Source organism: Brassica oleracea, chromosome C6 (assembly GCF_000695525.1).
Source record: "Brassica oleracea var. oleracea cultivar TO1000 chromosome C6, BOL, whole genome shotgun sequence".
Lineage (NCBI taxonomy): Eukaryota > Viridiplantae > Streptophyta > Magnoliopsida > Brassicales > Brassicaceae > Brassica > Brassica oleracea.
In genome coordinates, this window is record NC_027753.1 from 9,780,797 (window position 1) to 9,795,246 (window position 14,450).

The 14,450-nt window shown below is 34.8% G+C and overlaps 2 protein-coding genes across 2 annotated transcripts; both read right to left on the reverse strand.

The window, feature by feature from the left end:
* Positions 1-4,297: 4,297 nt before the first annotated feature.
* Positions 4,298-6,617, reverse strand: LOC106301023 (nuclear pore complex protein NUP50A-like). Its single transcript, XM_013737327.1, has 2 exons — positions 6,437-6,617; positions 4,298-5,845 (listed from the first exon to the last, which is right to left on the reverse strand). The coding sequence occupies exon 2, from the start codon at positions 5,798-5,800 to the stop codon at positions 4,511-4,513; it is 1,290 nt and encodes a 429-aa protein (XP_013592781.1). The 5' UTR covers positions 5,801-5,845; positions 6,437-6,617; the 3' UTR covers positions 4,298-4,510.
* Positions 6,618-6,818: 201 nt separating this feature from the next.
* Positions 6,819-13,412, reverse strand: LOC106300323 (coatomer subunit beta'-2-like). Its single transcript, XM_013736441.1, has 25 exons — positions 13,269-13,412; positions 12,891-12,911; positions 12,717-12,778; positions 12,496-12,550; positions 12,260-12,296; positions 11,825-12,150; positions 11,591-11,722; positions 11,350-11,498; positions 11,132-11,200; positions 10,689-10,839; positions 10,531-10,596; positions 10,180-10,368; positions 9,915-10,055; positions 9,710-9,784; positions 9,438-9,614; positions 9,263-9,354; positions 9,061-9,177; positions 8,680-8,794; positions 8,520-8,591; positions 8,134-8,330; positions 7,958-8,051; positions 7,761-7,867; positions 7,541-7,670; positions 7,243-7,451; positions 6,819-7,145 (listed from the first exon to the last, which is right to left on the reverse strand). Exons 1-24 carry the CDS (start codon positions 13,269-13,271, stop codon positions 7,287-7,289), a joined length of 2,742 nt encoding a protein of 913 aa, XP_013591895.1. The 5' UTR covers positions 13,272-13,412; the 3' UTR covers positions 6,819-7,145; positions 7,243-7,286.
* Positions 13,413-14,450: the final 1,038 nt, after the last annotated feature.

Sequence of the window (14,450 nt, forward strand, 5' to 3'; positions counted from 1 at the left end):
ATATATATATATATATATATATATATATATATATATATTCTAACTTGTTCTATTTTTCAGTAAAAATTGATTCTTTTGTTTGTTTGTAACACTCCAGTTAAAATTGGAATATAAAGTGTATTTACTCTATAATGGAGAAATAATTTTTATTACTCAAATTTTCTACTCACTATTTCCAACAAAGAACATAATTGGATGTTGATTGTTTGTTGATTGTTTGTAGTTTTTAAAATAGTTTTGGTTTTTGATTTTCTAAAAATACTTTTTATCTGTCAATATTTTTGCAAAATAGATTCCCTAAATTTTAGAAAACCAGATTTTAAAATAATTATCGACTTCTTAGCAAAAAACCAAAACCATATTTTCTTGGTTTTCTTAGGCAATGTATGTCATGATTTTTTCTTTTTCTTTTTATTGAAATATTAATATTTCTATATTTATGCATTAATATAGCATAAAATAAAAAGAGATTAGTGATAAGTAGTAACAATTCCAAATTACTAAGAATCAACAAAAAGATTTTTGTCTAGTATTTAAATTTAAATTTTAAAACTACAAAATAACTAGTAAAAACATTTTCTGGCTTTTTGTTTTTTGTAGGTTTCTTAAACGCCTTGTTAATTATAATTTTATTATTTTTAGTAAAAATATACTTACAATCAAATTTAGAAAGAATAATATTTACAGCACAGCTTAATTTTGCTAAAACTATTAAATTTGAATTATTTTATCTAATAATGAACCGATGGTCACATTTTTTTCTTTAATATATCAAACTACAAAATAACTCATAAAAAAATTAAACTTATCATTAAAATAAATTTATTTTCTTAAAGTTAGCCAATACAAAATATTATGTATAAATTTAGTTGTATAAATTTACCTATTAATAATTTTAGCTAGTTTAGTAGTAAATAATTGTTTTATTACTCTACTATATTTGCACTAAAAACTTGCAGTAAAGTTAATTATATTTTTAGTTATAAGTATTACACATTTATTCGAGTTTAGTGTATTGTTTTTTTATTTTAAATTCTTGCTATTATTACATCAAAAAAAGTTCTTGCTATTAGTATTTCTTTTATAATATTTAATTTATATTTGAATTCTATAAAATGTTTATGTGTTTTTGGTGATAATATATTGTATTTTTTCTATTTTTAAAAATAATTATTTATAGTTTTAATAATATTGTATATTATTAGTTTGAAAACTAAAACTAAAATCCAAAACCTAATTTACCATCGAGTTTTTCAAAAAACTACCTTAAAAAACTAAAGTCTTCACCAAAAACCAAAAACCAAACCAAGCAAACAATTTCATTTTGGAATTATTTCGGTTTAGAACAAATTGAGATAATTTTTACACAAAAAAAACAAGAGTTATTCTTGGGTTCATCCCCTAGGGTGAACCTCTAGGTTCACCAACCAATATGATTTCATTATTTCAAATTCAATATCTTTTAAAAAAGGAAACAAAATATTGGCAAGTTATATTATGTTTTTTAAAAAATAAAAAAATAAAAAAATAGTAGTTACAGAAAAAAAACACTAAACCCTAAATCCTAATTCCTAAATCCTAAACCCTAAACCCTTGGGTAAATCCTAAACCTTTGGGTAAACTCTAAACCCTTGGGTAAACCTTAAACCCTTGGATAAATACTAAACTCTAAATAAAAACACTAAACCCTAAAACTCTAAACCCTAAACCCTTGAGTGTTTTAGTGTTTAATGATTTTGATTTAGAGTTTAAGATTTATCCTACAGTGTAGGGTTGATCCAAGGGTTTAGGGTTTAGGGATTAGGATTTAGGGTTTAACGTTTTGCTTCGACGTTAACATTTTTTTTTTATAATTAGTACTATTTTTTATTTATTTCTTCTTACTTTTTAATTTTAAAAAGATAATATTAATTTGACAATATTTTATTTCTTTTTTTAAAAGATAATCGAATATGAAATAACACAATACTATTGGTCGGTGAACCTAGAGATCCACCCCTAGAGTGAACCTAGAGGTCCACCCCTAGGGTGAACCCAACAATAAGTGAAAAAACAAATGGAGTTAATGACGGGACCAGTCCACCAAATGGAATTTTGCATTATTGTATACTAAGAAGAAAACAATTCACTCGCCATGTCGTAAATGGCCTTGAAAAGTCACCAGCATTATTGTACACTGAGAAGAAAACAATTCACTTGCCATGTCGTAAATGGCCTTGAAAAGTCACCAAAATCATTAATGCTTTTGTCTTTCTGAAGGATATAAAGCCGGAAAATATCGTGGTTTCTGAAGAGAATCATTAACCCACTGTGCCGATAGAGACACCATCACCTATCACTGAAATTTTTGGAACCAACCAACTTCCGGAAAAAAGGCTTTTTTCGACCTTAACTATCCATACTGTGCATTTTTATATTCAAACAAAAAATAAGTACTAAATACAACCTAAACTAAAAAAGTAATTTGAATCGTAAATCTAAACTCTAAATCGTGTGCATAAACCTACATTGACTAATATTGCGTTAGTCAACTGTATGTTAGACAAAACAACGTCGTTTATTAGATTTAAAATATATATATTTTGATTTGTATATACTAAGGGAAAAAAATATTTTTGTTTACAGATTTTATTTAGTACAAATTATAATTGCATCAATAATTTATGTATTTTAAGTTTTTTTATACTTTTACACACGTAATGAAACTAAAAATGATATTTCATAAAATATTCAATCTAATTTTAAAATGAAATTTCTCAAATAGTTATCTGATTTAAAATATTTAAATTTTAAAAATCTATATATAATAGTGACTATAATTTTTTCTTAAAAATCAAAGCCTAACTTTTGAAATTTAATTTTGTGTACATTGTTTATTTTAAAAGTTAGGTTCTGATTCTTAAGAAAAAATTATAATCAACTATTATATATAGATTTTTAAAACTTAAATATTTTAAATTATATAACTATTTGAGAAATGTCATTTTAAAATAGTTCTAAATAAAATTTGTAAAAAAAATTAATTAGATAACTATTGATGCAATTATAATTTGTACTTAATAAAATTTGTAAACAAAAATAATTTTTCCTTAGAATATACAAATAAAAATATAGATGTTTTCAATCAAATAAAGAGACAATAAAAATGTCGTAGCACTGTGGTTGAGAGTTTAGATCTACAATTCAGAGTTTATGCACGCGATTCAGAGTTTACGTCTACATTTCAAATTATTTTTTAGTTTAGGTTGTATTTAACACTTATCTTTTGTTTGAGTATAAAAAGATATGATAAAAATAGTAGAGATCGAAAAATGTGCTTTTCCCAACCAATTTCATACTTCCATAGAAGTTTTTTACAAGTGTCAACATAAATGTCAAATATAAAAAAAGTCATATTTAAATTTATAAATTGAATAACAATAATATAGAAAAATTCTCTAGGATAGCTTTTTTAAAAAATTTGTCACAAAAATAGTTCTTAATGAGAAAAAAATGATCAAAAGAAGTTTTATTAAAAAGTAAAAATATATTTATACCCTAGGATTAACTATTATAAATTTAGAGTTTAGAATTAAATGGTAGGATTTTGAGGATTTTAAAAATTAAAATTAAAATTTTCAAAATAAAAAGAGGTTATTATGGTTATTTTTTTATTGAAAACTATTTTTATGACAAAAAAATTTTAAAAAATTATTTGAGAGAATTGCCCGAATATATATTGTTCAATCTGAAGAAAAAACAACTTTATCAAAGGTTAATGAAACAATGTAATTGAGGCATTTGTTGAACAACTAACCTTTGTATACCAACTACAAATTTTGAAACATAATATTGTCTTCATGAGAAACATTAACACTGACTCGAGAGAATCCAACAGCTACATTTGGAAGCCCCATAAGAGTTCGTTGACTGGTCCGATCATACTCTGATTCGGTCTAGTCCTGATCAGGGCCAACAAGTGGTGCGACTCCTCCAAGTCCAAGTACGTGTCTCTCCATATAATAATAATTAAAAAATCTAATATTTTATAAATCCATATTTTTTATATATAAATAAAACTGAAAAGTATCTAAAATTATTTGATATGTATATAATTTTATTTTAATTACAAAATATACAAAATATTACTAATTAAATTTCAAAAATATTTTAAACATTATTTACATATAAATTTTATTTATTTTTACCGACTCCTAACAGTGTTGAGCCGAAACCCCGATCCTGATCTAACTGTAAATCTATCTTTTAAATAAGGAGCCTTACAAACCAGAACAAATTGTGAAACCGGAAGCAGATATGAAAGAAATGGTTCATATAAAGAGGTTTTGATGCAGATTTTTTAAGTCTTATGCTAACCAGAAAGTCTCAACAACTGTTTAAAATGAAAACAACAACAAACAAACTTGTTCGAATCTCTAGTTTTCTCTGCCTCAAAATTCAACTACTTGAAAGTAAAGACACAAAAGGTAAAGAGGAGAGTTTCTTCAGTGTTTTTCTTTTACCTTTCACTTCAGGCAGCATCTGTAGCCGTTGGAGAGTTCTCAGGTGTCTTCAGCGGAGGAGCCGTTTCTACTGGTTTACTTTCTTTATGTTTGTCAACAGCTACGCGAAACTCATCAACGATTGTTGGATCTTTGAACTTGAGTGCAAACGTAGAGAGACCTTCTCGGCCTTCACTATTCACACAAGCGAACGTGATTCCTTTCTTGTCCATGCTTGCAAGTTTCATCTCCGGGTAGAGACTCGCGTTAAGGATCAACCTGTAGTTTCCTTTAGCTCTCATAACCAGCCTTGCTTTACCGCCATTGCTTGAAACGTTGACCTTGACTTCTCCTTTGCCACGCTCCCTCCATCCCCCATCAAGATATTCAAACATGATCGAGTCAGCTGAGAAGGCGACTTTCTCGTTCTCTTCCCCTGTTTCTGTGGAAACCTCTTGCTTTGGAGGAAACCCAGTGCCTTCGCTCTTCTTGATAATGGAAGATCCAGATGCACCGAAGAGGGAAGAAGTGTTGTTGCTGTTTGAGAGGCCAAAGCCGAAGAGAGGTCCAGAACTACCATCCTGAGACACCACACCAAATGAGAAGGAAGAACCAGAGGACTGTGTGCCGGCAAGTCCGGTGAATGCGTTTTTGCTACTCGAATGCTGCTGGAACGAACTCAAAGAGCCGTTATTATTATCATCATCACCGTTCTTAGCTGCTTCAACGCTTCCTTCGCCTTCTTTTTCTTTTATATCAGTCTGATCACCTCCTGATTCCTTCTCAAGAGGATCCTCAGTTTGTGCTGCTCCTTCCACAGCGTTGCTAACACCCGAGACCGCCTGGTCTACACCAGCATCAGATGTCTTTCCACACTCATTATCATCAACATCCTTTACTTTAGACTTTACAGAGACTTCATCTGTGACATCAACCTTCTTCTTACTGTCAACTTCATCGCCGTCTTCAGCATCAACTGCCTTTTGGTTGTCGTCAACTACAGCTTCAGCAGGAGCCACTTTAGACTCAGCCAGAGGAGCATTTGTTCCAAAACCGGTTGAAGCAGGTGCAGTAGGGAGCAATTGAATTCCGGCGAATGGGTTGGATGCTGCGGCTGGTGGTGCAGCTGATGATGGCTCTTTGCGCTTGATTTTGACAATTCTTCTGGTCGCCAACACCTCATCACTGGCCTTCTTGAAAGTGCCACTCTCAAGTTCAGCTGAACCAATATCATCATCATCATCCGGATTCTCGCGAGACAGCTGTTTCAAAGCACCTCTCTTTTTGGAAGGTTGGTGAGCATTTTCTGAGTCTCCCATTTTGAAAACTTTGCAGAGAAATATCAACAGATACTTACAAAGTACCTACAAAATACACAAAAGAATATATATAAATAATAAAAACAGATAACCAAATACAGTCCTTTGGATACATATGTCAAACAATACAATCCAAAGCTAAGAACAAACATAAGACATAAATAAAAGTATATGAAACCAAAAAAAAAAAAAAAAAAAAAAAAAAAGGAAAGCTCTCAAGAGATGACAATGCAATGGAAACAGAAAACTACAAAGCAGAAAGAGTAGATTATCCACAAGTGCCTGCGAAGAGAACACATCTAGGCTTCTTCCATGTAAATATTAGAGAAATGTACAGCCAATAATGATATTGTTCGTCCTTGAGAGAAATCAAAACCCTAGATTAACCAATTTTCGATTCGAAAATCAAAGGGGGTTAGTTAGTTAGTTAGTTACATTCAAAGCTCCTACTGGTTTCGAAAATCTCAAGCAATACCGCTTGCTTAATCCCCAACGCCCAATCAAGAAGAGATAAGAAATTAACGAGGATGTGAAAACCCTAGAATCTAAAACCCTGAGAGATAAAATATCATTTCCAAGAAACCGCCTCAGATTCGACGAAAGTGACTCGCGAAGAGTAAAATGAGAAGGACTTACCTAATGCCCGAGGAGCGAAGTGGTCAGAGGCGAGGCGAGGCCAAGAGAGAAAGAGCTCAATAACACCAGAAGAAGAAGAAGTTCTTCCTCGATATTTTTATTTTACTTTACCGACGTATGTGTGAATTTATTATTATTATTATTGGAATTTGCACTATAGGTACATACTTTTCCATTTCTTTTCCAGAAAATACATGTAAATCGATTTTTAAAGATTATGATTATGATATCTTATTGAAAAATGAATTTTTGGTTTTTCTCATTGCTTCAGCTTCTTCTGAACTCAATCCGAGGTTCAAACCTTTTGCAAATGTTGCTAGAACATGAAACAACTACAACAAAACCGCAAGAAAAAACAATCAAAAAGATTGGCAAACTTTAATAATAGTTAGTAAATCATATTTGCAACAACGCACAAAAATAAAACAAATCATATTACAGGCAAGATAATAAAATTAAAGTAATTTGTAAGATAAACCAAAACCATGTGTTTAATAGTAATACTACGACCATTTTCCTTTGAGCAACTCTCTCTCTCTCTCTCTCCTTTCATCTAAATCCTCAAAAACTTCTTATTACAATGGGTATCAAACACTCTTCAATGAATGTGGTTCCATGCTGCTCGAATATTTGAGCCATGTGGTTCAGAATAGAAACTTTGTCACCTTTACCATTGTTGCTTCAACTTTGGCCATTCTACGTATGCTCACTGCAAAACAAACACAAAGAAACCAGAAAGATCCCAACTCAGGTTTTGCAATGAAGGATGCAAATGATTATTATCTTCAGGGAATCAAATTAATCACCTGAAGACAAAATTTTCAGATATTGGCCTTGCAACGACTTGCTATTAAGCTGATGGGTTTCCTTCATTATTCGTATCCCACTCTTCGTCAGCCTCACTTCCATTAACAAGCACTGCTCCATCGGTTGAGTCACCATCAACAACTACTCCTTCATGCTTTTCCTCATCATTCTTTTCTTCTTCATCTCCATTTTCTTCTGCTACTACCTCCTGCTACGTAAAACAACAACAAAGCTCAGGATAACTCAGCGCTGGAAGTATATAAGTCACTTATATTTGGACAGGACAAAAAGGGTCACCTCATGATCCATGTCTCCATTTTCAAATGATTCCTCTTCCTCAACTTGCAAGTTTCTAAAGGCTTCCACCAGGGTCACGGAAGATCTATCAGCATGGCTAGGATAGTTTTCTGCAGCTGAATAAACTCCCCTGTGAACCAAAAATAGTCGAGGTCTAAGTATCTCTCTGTGTAATCATGCGGAGGATGCACTAGGTACAAGTGATACACTGCGTGATTACCTTGTCTCTGCAGCTTTTGCTTCGACGGAAAGAGCTACTTGCCAATCATCAAACAGATTTGAGTACTCCTCAGGATCAGCCAAAGATTCTGCTGCTTTTGAATTAATCTGTTTTACAAGTGAAAACTCAACTTTAAACCATATCCTTGACCACAAATCCACAATACACTAGCAATAAAGCTTTTTCAAAAAGATAACCTTGCTCAGATCTTTCCTCCACAGAGCTACTATCTCAGACACTTTGCTCGGAAGATATGATCTTGCCATCAGAGCAGCTTCTGGTATCCGGTTACTGTATAAAGAATCATTGTCACACACACAGATAACCAAAAAGGTGCACGAATTTGATTCTCCAAACACTACTAATGAATTACCTCTCCACTAATAACTCCAAACAATCTTCCAATTTACCCAGCATGAATAGGCAAAGAAAGGCGACATTGTTCTTCCCTTGCTCTTTAGCAAGTGTTACAAGTTTTGACACGCCTTCAGCATCTCCCAGAGAAGAATAAAGCAGTAACAAACCACTCAAATCCATCGCATACTTCATGCATTCCTCTGCCAATTTCAGCTGTGGTCATGACATAGAAACGAAAGGAGTTAGATGCAAATCTGCACATCAGATATGAAACATATATTTTGCTATTTTAAGATAATACTGCTCTCTGTAATCAACTGATATATCATTCACTCGAAAGTTTTTGTCTTTCTCTTATCATTACAAAACGCTAGGAAGAAATGTGAAGAGAGAAAGATATACCTTCCCAGAGGACATGGCTAACTCTCCTAATTGCTTCCACTTAGACTCGCTCTGTACTTCTACAGCTATTTCCTACAACCATAGAATCGAAAATACATTAGTATATCGCCAATATAAAAGTAAAAACACACATTTTATTCAGCATCACATTATATCACACCTGCGCAATTTCAAGTCTACCCAGTTGTATGGCCAACTCAAATCTGTAGTCAGGGTCAGTTGCAATGTCCAGAGCATCTTCAATCATTCCTCGTGACTCCAAGAAATGAGCAACACTAAAAAGTAGAAAATTCGCCGAAATAAATACAGAGAAACATCAAGGAAACAACCATTGTTTGGTGTGTAGCTAGGTTAAACATTAGATTGAGCAGATCTAGACACCACAATTCCCTAAGAGTAAGTAATCATAATATCCCTTCAAAAATAAATAAAAAGAGTATATATGAATGATTAAACTACCAAAGACATCACGCAGCCCGAGATCAAGTGGCTGAGGAAGGAACACTACATAGAAGTTTAGATACTAATTGACAACAATTACCTATTATGCTGATCTTTGGGAATTGTAGGTAAGATTTCACTAGCTTTGTCTAGATCACCTCGCATCACAAGAGTCTTGTACTCAATCAGGCTTAGCAGTAAGGTGTATCCTATTACACTGCATCCCAAAAAAGAACAGGAGGATAGACATCAGAAACTTCCAAAATCAATCTGAAATAAACACACTAAATCTAGGCACCTACTTGAATTCTTTGTCAACCAGGAACACCCGACTTTGACTTGCGAGATAGCCCAACAAATACATTGGGCGGTCTAAATGATACATTGTAGTTACCTGATATTAAGATTTTAGCAAATATCATCAAAGTCTGTTCATAACAACAGTCAAATAAAGTAACCAAGATATATGCAGAATACCTCGCCTCCGACACAATAGTTAAGCTTTGAAGAAGAGTTGTTGTAAATGAAACAGTCACCAACCCATAGACCTGTCCTAACACGTTCATCATTCTCATGGAGAACCTCAAATGCATCCTCAACACCTTCTTCCTCAGTTGATCTTCCACTATCAAAATGTGCAGAAACTAAGTCGCGCTGTAAAACAGGAAAACAATAGTAAGAGCTTGGACAGTCTAAGAATTGTATAGAGAAATTCACAGATTAAGAGTGTTGTTGGACAGGATCCTCACGTTGTATTTCAAGATGTAGAATGACGTGTCACTAGCAATGGCTAATAAATCACCACTGTCAGCCCAATAAAGATTCTGCAAACGTTACATAGCAAAAATAAGAATTAGGAAAAAATAATCGAGGGGAACCTCCATCTGAAGGTGATATCGAATATGTGTTGAATTAAACTTCTCATAACAAACTGAGAAAAGTTAACCAGGATACCTTTACAGTGACGTCAATACGTTGAATCAGCCTACATTCAGCCCAGTCATAAAAGCAGATGAAGTCACTTGAACATATAGCTAACAAGGTTCCCCCAAAGATCTTCTCAGCTGAGAAAGTAGGGCGGATACTCTTTTTCTCCTGAAAACATTATTTTGTAAATGAGCCAGATCCAAAAATAGCCATCTCCATGAGAAGTAACGATAATAACCATAGAAACATCTTCTAACAAAACGTATTAGACAGACAGAAGGCGAATACGAACCTGGAAATTTTTGCTAAACGTCTTGATCTTTGATGAGCTTTCTCTAACCGCACACTCCCCCTCAGACGACCAAACGAATTCAAGTCCAGATCCAAATGACCTATTTCTCCAAGCCAAAGCCGTGTAGATTATATACTCCCCGTCTCCACAGACTACGACAAACCTCCCATTCGGATTGTGCTTCAAGCTCTGAGAGTCAGAATACCCACATATGAGACTGAGATAAGGCGAGAACAAGTACATATTCTGAAAATCAAACTACTTAACGAATTTTTTTTATCCCAAATGAACTATATAATAGCCCAAAACATCACAAACCCCATTGAACTAATTGCTGCTAGTAACACTCACTTGTGGATAAAGATCACAAGTCCCAAGCTCTTTAACAGCCAAGGGCAACCTCTCTCCATCAGTAACCTAAGATAGAGAAAAAGGGATAACAACATCAGGCAAACAAATGAACCTGTTAGGTCATCCTATGGCACAGTAGTTACAAGTACGGCCTATACCTCGTAACCTGCACCAATACTTTTGATGTTCGCAGTTTGAATTTCATTATGCTTAGCCCATATGATTTTTCCGGTATTGTCCATGCTAGCGACAGGAATTTCTCGTCCAAGTTTAACCATGATTGTTCCTTCATCATATCCAATCACAACCCTGTGAAGTGAAAACAGCAAGGTTTATGGTTTCGCAGGACAACTCATTGGAGTACTAAAACAAGTAAACTCTCAGTATCTAAGAACTTTAATCTTTACATATAGTCGAAGTTAGGAAGAGCAAAAGCAACCACAAGGGTGTCAATAAATTGAACGCCAGAAGCACAGATTCAATGAATGCTGTTTTAGTATCAACTGAGAGAGAACATCTACTCTAGTTATTAGTAAGGTCAATTTCTCGTCTTAAATGAAAGGAATGCATTAGAGGAGAGAGCAAAAATCCAAAAACTCACCGGCGTGAACTTTTAATGTAGCCAATGGCCCAAACTCTCTCGAGGCCATAATTTAATGTGTTCTCTAGCCTGCAAGAAAAAAGCAGACATCAGGAAATTTGGGCAACAAACAGAAGGACAATATAAGAAATTGGTAATGACGGCAAGGTAAATGAAGCCCAACTGAAGAATCATTAAATTATTAAACTCCAACAAATAATGTTCACATATTATAATACCTGTACGTAGTTGCATGCCAAATGCGAACGGTACCATCTTCCGAACCTGTGATTATAATTGGAAGTTCTGGGTGGAAACATACGGCAGAAACATTGTGTGTGTGCCCGTCCAGGGACTGGACACAACTTTTTGTTTGATAGTCCCAGACCTGATTTCGAAACTCAACTTGTAAATAACCTGAACGCACATAATGTCCAGTAGAAATGTATCATCTATCAGAGTAGTGAACAAGAAGCAGACCTTAGCTGTGTGATCATCAGAGCCGGTAATCAAATAGGGCTTGTCACCACCAGTGAAATAGTCTACACAGTTCACTCCTTTCTGATGGGCATCCAATGTAAAATTTGGGTCTGGAGAACCAAGATTCCAGATCTGAAGATGAGCAAGCATGTAAACATAGAATGAGCTACCACTTCTTAGAAACTTATGTGGACTAAGCCATAATCAAATAACAAGCATAGACGATTTCAGCACCTTTATGGTGCGATCAAGTGATGCACTGGCAAAAGTGTTGGTGTCTTTTGGATTAAATGTGACTTGCATCACATAGTGCGAGTGTCCCTCGAATATCTGAGTGCAAGCCCAACCTTTTTCCCAGTCCCAAAGCTTTATGAGCATATCATCAGAAGATGATAGCACATATGGAAGGGTTGGATGAACAGCCACGCATCTAATGTAGTCTGAGTGAGCCTCAAACACTTTAACCTTATCCATGGTATTGTAATTGTATACACGGATGTACATATCATCAGCTCCTGCCACAACCCATTGCTTTCGTGATATAAACTTGGCTGACCGAACTGAAAAGTCATAATAAAAAAAAATCAGCATAAGCAACAAACCCGACAAGACTAGATAAGTACATACAACAAGAAAAACTAAAGGAGCAGAAGAAAGAAAGATTTATACCTGGTAAATCGGTCACCTCGAAAGACTTTGCCATCACCTACGGATTATCAAGCACGATTCAGATTAGAATAATTTTCATGAACCATAAAAGCAGCCAACAAGTATATGAGAAGACTGTGAAACCTCCTCATAGGGAAAATAATCTTTCAGTCGCACTTTTGGTCATTCCTCATCACACAAATTAGTTCATCGAAAAACAAAGTGCATAGAAAAAGGAAATCAAATTATTAACCCACCTGTGTCTGGTAGTTCCAAATACACAAGGTTCCAGAGTACAAACTTGCTAAAATCCTGCAAGATAATGTGGTATCAGGTTCCATTCATGAAACAAAGGTAAAAAAACCCCTATAAAAGCAACGAAAATGGTGTAACTCTCCACAAAAATCAAGGATACCAAGTGGTAGAAACGAAAAAAGTATGAGATGCAGAAGGGCACAATCAAAAGCTTGAAAAATACCATGGTTCTGTAGGATGCAGATCCACACATTTGACTCTCTCAGATCTTTGAGCAAACTTTTTCTGATCCAGAAAAAAAAAACAAAGCAAATGGAATTATTATTATATCAAACACAGCCTACTAGAACCAGAGTGAATGATTTAAAAGAAATCCACATAGTAAAAACAATAGTACCTTGATCTCGAGTCTGAGAGGCTGTTCCAACAAAATAAGACAGAGAAACCAGTAGTCAGTAGTAACACACATTCGTGAATTCAAAACACACAAACTTTACCAACATCCTTAGCACAAAACAGCTAAAAAGTCTAAAAACCCCATTGAAACAATTCCAGATCCTTTTCGGCCATGATCCTTACTTCAAAATTGTCAAAGAGAGACTACACCCGATTTAAAATACCATTCAAAATCAGATTTTAAACAAATCGAAGCGAAACAAGCGATCTGAGATTACACGATCTCTCTCACTCACAATCAACAGAGGAAAATATACAGGAAATCGAGATCGACAGATTCACTCGAGATCTGAAGAGAGGAAAGATTTACACTACTCACCATGTTTACAGATTAAGCGGAAGGAAGCTGCGCCGTTCGGATCTCGAATAATCGCTTAAATCTGCAAATCGGAGATCGGTGGACGAACAACCGTTTAGCTCATAAAAAGGAATCTCAGTTTTTTGTTCGACAATTACGAACGAGTGAGCGGATGAGTAAGATATTACGAAATAACCACTACAAGTTGGGCTCTTCATAGGCCTTTCTTTTTTTTTTTTTTTTTTTTAACTCAAGATCAACTTATCATTAGCCAAATGTTTTGATACAAACAATTGTGACCACAATACCTCAAGAGGCTTTAACCACAATGTAATATATGGAAGTAGATGTAGCATCATCTAAGATCACTTATTTGGATCCTACATTGCCTCATCTAACTACCTATCACTTTGACCACCATGGAAACAAATTCACTTTACCAAAATGGTGAAAATGAACTGTCCCTTAAACCACTAATTACACGGGCATTGACTAAAACTGAAAACTAGACTTAACAAATGAATTCCAAACTAAGACCTTGCTGGAGATCACCACTTAATCGACATTCAGAACTTGGATCATACCAACTCAACGCCAAGGCGCATACTTCACCTTCAAGTCCCGTCCAGATATCAGTCATACCCCAGCCTTATTATATGGATTCCAAGCAAAAAAAACCACAATCAGTCATACCCCAGCCTTATTATATGGATTCCAAGCAAAAAAAACCACAAAATGAGAAGATACCTTAGTTGCAGATTTCTTTTCAAACACAGAAACGGGTTCCCCACCAAACTGGTGCGTTAACTGCCACACAAGACCTTCCATCACGAGTTCCTAGTCTTGACTCCAAAACCGAGCCGCCGGAACAGAGCGAAACAACATCTCCAAGAGCATGAGTTTCAGTTCTTCCGGAATGAAGAAAGGACGGGTTCAGATGCCGAAACCAACCAAAGCTCATCCACTAACACCTGCAAAAGAACACTGAAGCTCGGAGGAGAGCGACGACGGCACAGATTAGACATCTACGGAGGTACATGGAGCGACAAGGGGAAAATAGCTTCATCCAAAATCCAACCCTAAAAGCCGACCTCCGACAACGACACCTTCCTGACTCAACTCGCTGTGACTCCAAAAGCTCGGAAACCGCACTACAGATCTGAAGAGCCGAAGAAGCCAGAGTTCACACGCATCTCGCTGAGG